Source organism: Hydra viridissima, unplaced genomic scaffold (assembly GCF_058129835.1).
Source record: "Hydra viridissima isolate aposymbiotic clone 2 unplaced genomic scaffold, HvirCarnegie_v1 scaffold_5, whole genome shotgun sequence".
NCBI lineage: Eukaryota > Metazoa > Cnidaria > Hydrozoa > Anthoathecata > Hydridae > Hydra > Hydra viridissima.
In genome coordinates, this window is record NW_028324304.1 from 8966986 (window position 1) to 8975422 (window position 8437).

The 8437-nt window shown below is 27.0% G+C and overlaps 1 protein-coding gene across 4 annotated transcripts; it reads left to right on the plus strand.

Moving 5' to 3' along the window:
• The first annotated feature begins 239 nt into the window (after nucleotides 1-239).
• Nucleotides 240-8310, plus strand: LOC145188922 (uncharacterized). Of its 4 annotated transcripts, XM_090087270.1 has the most exons (14): nucleotides 240-603; nucleotides 720-855; nucleotides 2616-2721; nucleotides 2895-3352; nucleotides 3968-4297; nucleotides 4421-4666; nucleotides 5450-5637; nucleotides 5812-5991; nucleotides 6081-6240; nucleotides 6705-6974; nucleotides 7071-7127; nucleotides 7514-7606; nucleotides 7910-8089; nucleotides 8188-8310. In XM_090087270.1, the coding sequence occupies exons 2-14, from the start codon at nucleotides 843-845 to the stop codon at nucleotides 8211-8213; spliced, it is 2307 nt and encodes a 768-aa protein (XP_089943396.1). In that variant the 5' UTR covers nucleotides 240-603; nucleotides 720-842; the 3' UTR covers nucleotides 8214-8310. The 4 variants fall into 4 exon arrangements, with proteins under 4 accessions (XP_089943396.1, XP_089943395.1, XP_089943397.1 ...); XM_090087269.1 differs by having other exon boundaries at nucleotides 240-855; XM_090087271.1 differs by lacking the exons at nucleotides 240-603; nucleotides 720-855 and adding an exon at nucleotides 2142-2412.
• The last annotated feature ends 127 nt before the right edge of the window (nucleotides 8311-8437 follow it).

Sequence of the window (8437 nt, forward strand, 5' to 3'; positions counted from 1 at the left end):
TATTTTTAAATAAATTATTTGAAGAGCAAGAAGTTTTGGAAGATTTTTTTTTAACATAATTGGGTAACTTACCTCTATGGTAACATACTTTTTTGGAAAATTTTTTTTAAAGTATTAGTTATGCAACTAAATGTAGTTAGCACTTTTTTTATTTGCATGATTTCAAAAACTACAATCCTAATATTAAATTTATTTAATTTGAAAATATTTAATTTAATTTATTTGACTTGTTTTTCTTTAGTAAAAGTAAAGCTTAAACTAAAAGAAAAATAAAGTTGTAAAAGTACTGAAGTTGATTTATTTCAGCAATTTGTTGAAGCTAACAAATCAGTGATATCAAGTTCAATAACTTAAACACCCACAAAAGTTTTTCTTTCGACAAATTTAAAAGTTTTACTTAAGGAAATGGAACATATTGCAAAGTATCAAGAGTAATATTAATGGTGTTGTAATGTTACATTGAACTTTTCAAAACTATATGGAAAAAAAATAGATACCTTAGTAGATGATTCTGTAATTTCAATATAACCCCTTGTGCTTAAGGAGCAAGGGAGAAAGTTTTGACTCACCTTTTTGGTGGTTTCATGATAATCAAGTTTAAAGGTTGGGTTATGATTATTTTTTATCAGCAGTCTTGGTTTGCAAACTGCATATTTTTTAAAATTATAACTGCAGATTGGACTTAAATTGAGATGGTGTACTAATTTGCAATTAATTAGTTATCAGAAGAAACTTGGAAGTTACACAAAGAACAAGGATGAGGATGGTGTTATTCCTAATAAAGCTGGTGATTTTGCCACAAATCAAACCTGATCAAAGAAGCATAGCACATTCATGCATAAATGGAACTACCAGGTTTTTAAAACTTCTTTATTGATGACAAATTGCAGACTTTTTGTTGAAAAAATAGGACCATTTGATAAATCAATATAAAATGCAAGAGAGAGAATTCCCTCAAAAAAAAAAAAATAAAACACTTGATTACAATTAGATATATTGCAATCCTGGTGAGAAGGGAGTGACACCTAAAATAGATTTATTTCTGAAGAATTAATTTCAAATCTAAAAATTCCTCATAGAAAGTATGTTTCTTTAAGATTCCCTGTAATAAAAACTCTTTCATAGAGTTTGATCTCAACATAAAATAAAAATTGATGAAATTTAGCAGTCAGTAAATTACAATCATCCATGGACTCAAATTAATTACTCTTTACATGGAATCTTTCACCACTCTGCTAAAATAATTATTCTAAATGATGTTTTCAGTTTCTGAAATTCTTAGTTTTCTTTGAATTTTCTTTTGTTTAAGTACATCTTATATTTCTTTTCAAGCTATCATCTAAATTTTTTTCAAACTCCAAATGTTTTTAACAAGTAACTTTTTATGTGGTAGTTTGATCCCATTTTGAAAATTAATTAAATATTAAAAACTTATATTTGGTTATAATCACTAAATAAATATCTTTCCAAGGAAGTTGATGTTCCTCAATGACTTTTCTGCCATTTCTCAATCATAAATTGATTCTCTTTCCAAATCTTGGCTTTCATTGTCCACTGTGCTTTATGATTAAAATAAATTTTGTTATTACATCTAAGAACACAGAAACCACTTAACAGCTGTTTTGAGTTTGTTGCTAGTTTTAAATGATTAGATCTAAATTGTTTTGTTTGAGCAAATTGTTTTTTTTTTGTACATTTTAATGGATTTTGAGTATGATGCTCAATTTGGTTAATTCTAATTTATTGCATAATAAATAAAAAAGAGAATGGCATAAGTAATTAAAATTTTCCAAAAATACTTTTTTAGGAATAAATGTTTTTAATAAAACATTTTGAATTAAGACGAAGTATTTGCCCAAAGAAATTTGCCCAAAATCTTAACTTTAAAAATGTTTACTTAACTACCTAATCTACTTGTTGTGTAAGAAAAAAAAAATTTTAGCCACCTTTTTTTTTTTATTTAAAGGAATATTCCAATCTATTACTTAGAAGTTATAATTTTTTTCATCAAAATCAAGTAGGTTTTTTGATGAATTAAATTTATTTTTGTTTATTAACTTAGATATATAAGTTCTTTGATTATAAATGTCATAGAGCAAATACAAAGTGTAAACATCACTAAAAAAATACAGATCTGTAACTTGAAACTTTATTTTATCATATGCTTCCACAATCTGTAGTTAAATGCATAATTTTTGCTAGAATGTTTCCATAAAAGTTTTTTGTTTAAGAAAAGTTTTAGAATGTTTCATAAAGATTACAAGTTACATTTAGTAATGTTGTAAAAAGCTTGTAAGCTTTGAGTTGTGTTGAACAGTTTTAATAATTTTTTGGTATGTTTGAAAATAATGGGATCAGCCAAAATACTTGCTTTCCGATTGCTCCTATTTTTAAATTATGTTTTGATAATGGGTAAGTTGTTATTTTAAAATCAATTTGTTATAAACACTTTTTAGCACTTTTAGCTTGAGCTAATAATGTGTTGTTTTGACTATAACATTAATAGTAGATAAGAAATATATTAAATATATTAGAAATATATATTATATAGCTATAATATATATTTCTAATATATTTAATATGTGTAAATGTATCATTGTTTTATTTATTTATAGTATGTCAATGCAATATCACAATTGACCAATCAGAAAAATGCTTACAGAAAAATGAGACAAAATGTAAAACATCTGGTGATGATGAGGATTGTGTAAAAAGAGAGAAGTATTTTCAGTGTTTTTTTTAAGTGTTTTGTATCCGTTAGAGTATTATGTTTGCTAGTTTGTTTGTTTTTTTGTTTTATTAATGCTATTACAAAATTTAAATTTATAAAATTAAGAGTTGATCTTTGTTAGACAAAAAGTTGTAAGATTTTTTCATATTGTTTCTGTTCATAGATCTGATGGATCATGCATTAGTTACAATGGTGGAGTGTGCAGTGCTTTTTTAACCAATAATACTTTTGGTAATAGCACTACAACTCTCCGATATGTTGATAATAAGTTAGGTGTGAATAAAACAAATCTTGTGTTCACTGTGTTTTTGAATGCACTCAACCGAACAGGTGACTCCTCAAGTTGCAAGAACTACATCTCCCTTTCTTTGTGTAGGTATGGCATACCTAATTGCTTGCATGATGACTTTCCTCAGCAAATTTGTCGTGAAGACTGTGAATATGTTCTTTCTAAATGCAGCGAGGATGTTGCACAGTTTATTGGTGCTGTCAAGTACATTACAGTAGGAGAAAATATAAACTTCCAACACCTTGTTATTCCTGCTTCTTGTAACAGATTTAATTTCTCATATGATAATCAAAATAGTAACAGATCTTGTCAGTATGTAATTGCTGGTATTGGTATGTTTTTTTTAAAGTTCTTTTATTGTAAACCTTTTTTAGAAATTAAAAAGGAAATGCGAATTACAATTATAAGTATGATTCTCACCTTAACAACGTAAAATATAAAATTTTTGTTTACATTTTCAGTAATCTAGTAAATCATGTATTGCTTTTACCTACCATTAGCTAGAACGAATTTTCTCTCTTATTTTATTTTTTAATTCTACTTTGTTTGGAATTACCTGAAAATATAAGTGTCAGGTGGTTAGAAAATAACTGCTTTCCTAAAACATTTTTATGACCAACTTTTATAATACTTATTGCTGGAAGTTAGACTGTTTGAGTTTTCAATTTTATTATTTTTTAAAAAGTTTTAAAGGTTTTTAAAATTTTTTTTAAAAATATTTCTTCTTAAACATCCTTTACTGTTCAAAAGCACACATTTTGCTTGTTACTGTTCAAAGGCACACATTTTGCTTGTTTGTTAAATTTTAATGGTAAAAATGTTTTGAAGTGTTCATGTAAACTAATGTAAAGTATTGATTTGAATGTCAGACCTGCACCAATAATATTTTTCTTCAAAAATTTCAAATGCAATATGTATAGTTTTAAAAATGTTTTATTTAATTTTAGATAGAACTCGACCAGTGAAAAAGAAATCTCCTCTTGTCATTGTAATCATTGCCTCATCTGTCTTTTTAATTGTTGTCATAATAATATTTTTGCTGATGCGGAAGCGTTTGCTAAAAAGCAAAAAAAATAAATTTGTACAAAAAACTTCATACCAGGAGCTAAATACAATGACCTCAATTCGTGATCATATCCGTGATAATGCATTTAACAACAATCCTTTACAAGAATTGCTTGCAAATGCCAAACCTGGAGAGATTATTCAGTATCCTTTGGATTGTGTGGAATACATCCGTGATCTTGGTGAAGGTCAGTTTGGAAAAGTCTTTCAAGGTATATATTTTTATTTTTTTTTCAGTTTTTTGTATTAAATTTTTGTTTTTTGTATTATTTTTTATGTTTTAAAATAATAACATGCATAAAATATATGTGGTTAAATTATTCATTTACAAATAGGACGAATTCATGGTATAGTTAAAGAAGAAGAAAATACTGATGTTGCTGTAAAGTGTTTAAAGCAAGGCTCATCATTACAAGCACTAGAAGCATTTAATAAAGAGGTGCAGTTGATGTCTGTGTTAAAGCATTCTAACATTTTAAGACTGCTAGCAGTATCTACTGAAGAAGAACCATTCTGCATGATATTTGAATTTATGGAAAATGGTGACTTAAATGAATACCTGCGAAAGTGTAAAAACAAAGGTTTTTTTTTTTCAGAATCTTAAAAGTTCTTTTTACTTTATTTCAGCCAATTTAATAAAATAAACCTTTTTTCTAAATAAATCTGCAGCTTTACAAATAGATTTATAAATTTACAACTTGATTTAAATTTCAATTGAGTTCTGTTTCACAGTTTTAATAAAATTTTAAAAAATATACAGTTGTAAGTTAACACTTTTAAAATGTTTCAAAAAAATGACCTAAGTTTAAACGATAGATTTCAATTCAAAGGATTGAAACAAATAAGAAGCAGTTGAAATACCACCAAATAATCTGAGCAGCAAAAAATTTCAAAAGCAGATCTGTGTAATTATACATTCAAGTTTCGAGGAATTAAAGTTATAAATTTAAGTTTCAGCAATCAGAGTTTCATATAGAGTTTCAAAAAGATTCTTTTATGAGAACAGATTTTATGATGGTTTGGTATTTAGCATTTTTATTTAACTGCATAAATCTTGAGTCAGGGGTTTAATGTATCATAACATTATTTAAACAATTATAATATTGTTATCACCTTTAATTTTAAACAAACAAACAAAAAAGAAATGAAAGTCTTCACTATTTTAATCAATCAGATTTAAAATAATTGTATTGCATTCTGATACACTTTTGTTCCTGCAATGATTTTCAACCAAATTGCCAGCTCTGGTTCAGGTTTATGGTTTATGCAATGCTTTATCTTAAGGTTTCTTGTTGAAATGTGAATATTTATTATATAATTTTAAAAATATTATTGCTTTCTTTAAGTTTAAAAATGATTTTTAGATATTTTGAGTGATAGTGATTTAATTGTTATATGCAAGCACATAGCTTCTGGGATGAACTATCTGGCCTCGAAGAAGTTTGTGCATCGTGATTTAGCTACAAGAAACTGTTTGGTTGGGAAAGACTTATTAGTAAAAATTGCTGATTTTGGGATGTCGAGAGATATTTATCAAAGTGAATATTATAGAGTAAGTTCACAAGCATCGTGTGTGACAAGTATTTGTAATTATCATGTATTTTTCTATGAAGAGTTTATGCAATTTTTACTTACATTTTGTATCTGTATGTATTTGTTGTTTTCTATCTGTTTATTTATATTTTGTATCTGCTGGTTATAAGCAATTTTAATCAGTTTAATTTAGGTAGGGGGGGAAGCTTTATTACCAATTCGCTGGATGCCCCCTGAAGCTATTCTATATGGAAAATTTACAGTAGCTACAGATATTTTTTCATTTGGTGTAACAATGTGGGAAGTGTTTACTTTTGGTATGCAACCTTTTTATGGTTACACAAATGAAGAAGTAGTAGAGTTCATTAAAAAGGTCATTAAAATTCCTTAAATGAAAATCTTAAATAATTGTATTTTGTAAAACATTTTTTTTAAAAAAACTCTTTTTTATACAACTTTAAGGGAGTTTTGCTTCCAAAGCCAGATGACTGCCCTCAATGGATTTATGATATTATGATAAAATGCTGGAAGCATGTTCCAGAGGAGCGGATTCTATTCACTAGCGCTCTGAAACTTCTCAATGGGCAATTTGATAATTATGATGTGCCTGAGCAAGAAGAAGGTCTAACATGGTTACATTGCTTTAAATGTTGAAGTGATTTAAAAAAATTATTATGAAATTAAATTTATAAAAATTTGAACTTTATTTTTATTTTTTTATTTACTAGTTATTATTATTTACATTGTTAATTTTGTTGTTTTATGTTATCGCCATAACTATGTGTCAATTAATTAAAACCAAACTTTGTTATAAAGTTTCTAACTTTTCAGTGTTATGTCTTTATTTGGTCCATCAGAGTTTGAAATGTTTTCTCCTTTTTAAATGAAAATGGAAAAACTACATTAAAGTCCATTTAAAATTAGCAAAAAAAATAATCAAAATAACAATCAACGGGTTGGAACATGGGAAGCGAATTCAGCTTATTTGTAGTTCAGTGGCTATAAAATTTTTTTGAAGAAGTCTTTTTTTCATAATTTTATCTTATAATTTTTAATATGTAATGTGATTTTTTTAAATTTAATCAGATTTTGATTTCCATACCTCGTCTTTAACCCATGAAACGTACGACTCAGTTCCAAATCGAGTTGATCAGGGCAACTCAACTTACGACGTTATACCTAAGAGAAATGATGCGTCCAATGATGTCGTTGAAGAAACTTCGTATTATAATACTATAGCTATTAAAGAATCCGCAGATTGCAGAGTTGCACCCGATAAAGATTTTTCCGACTTTAAAATTTCTAATGATGATGAAAAATTATATTGCAATGTTATAAAGCATGGAACAGAAGCAGGTGTTTTATGCTTGTAACTCAACTTTTTTTATCCAGTTATTTAATATTTTTTATCATCTGTTGATTAGATTTTGAAGGAAATCTTTTTTATTTCAGCTCATCCATCAGCTCTTCCATCACCTCATTACCAAAATTACCAGCCAAGCAGCAAAGGTATTTTATTTTAAAAGTTTAAAAGCAAAAACACAGAAAATTGATTTAATAGAAAAAAAGGTTTAACTCTAAAGTTTCGAAGATTTTTTTTTTTTTTTTTTTTTTAATTTAATTTTTGTTGTTGTTATTGCAATCTAAACGTAAAATTTTAATCATAAAATCCATAATTATTGAGTTTTTTTTTCGTATAAAATGGACAAAAAATTAACGATTGAAAAAAGCTTCTAATCGTTTATTTTTATTTTTTTAGTTTACTTTTAACATAAATTTTTGTTAATCGATTTAGTAATTTTGTATTTCATTCTTTTTAATTGGGTCTTAATGGTTTCGGCATGTTTAAGAATGCCTCTCATATACGAAATTTTCCTAAGATTTTCTATTTTTAGATCCACCGCTAAAGGAGCAAGGGGTTGTAAATCCAGTTTATGATAAAGAAATCAACAGTGAATTTAGTAATAATTCTAAGTCTACAGAAAGTGGTAAAACCACAAAATTAGTTTTATTCCTTCGATAAAGAAAAAAAATTCTGATGTTTTTAACATTTTAATATTTGCTCTTTCTAAATTTTGGCGTTTTTCTATTAACCAAGATTCAGATTTATACTTTGACCAAGATTCAGATTACACCTTTATAAAATTTTAATCCATCGATATTTTCAATCAATCTTGAAAGCATAATTGTTAAAAAATTTCTAAATGATTTAAGGTCGAATCTAAGTATGTAAATATGGAAAGGTTAAAGTACCCATGAACTTCGTAGCGAAAATTTAATTCTCTTTCTAGTAGCTACCAAAAAACTGTTCAACAACTCTTCTGTAAAAGCTCTAAAAGTCCCTACAAAGAACGACTCAAAGCAAGGAGGTCAAAATCAAAGAGCTCAAACGCTGGCCAATGTGCGTTCTATTAAAGATGTATTGAATGAGGCGGACCGGTATGTAAAAGGAGACAAGATGCGGAAAACCGGTATGTATTTTTTTAAATCTGAAACTTGCACTACCAATTTTTTTAAGTCTTCTGGTTTATAATTATATTTTTTATTCCATGATCTTCGAATCACAAAGCTTCTCTCGAAAATTCTAATCCTTAGTTGACGGAGCTGATGACAAAGCGCACGCATAATCTACGATAAGACGAAAGAATGTAGAAATGAAATCATTAAAAAAATATAACCACTTAACCAAACATTTAAAGTATTTTTTTCTTCCGATACTCGACACTAAAACAACGTACAAAAACCCAAATTATGCTAAAAATGCTAAAACGCCTTAAAAGCTTTATTTTTTTTAAACTTTAGATAATAATGTACACAAT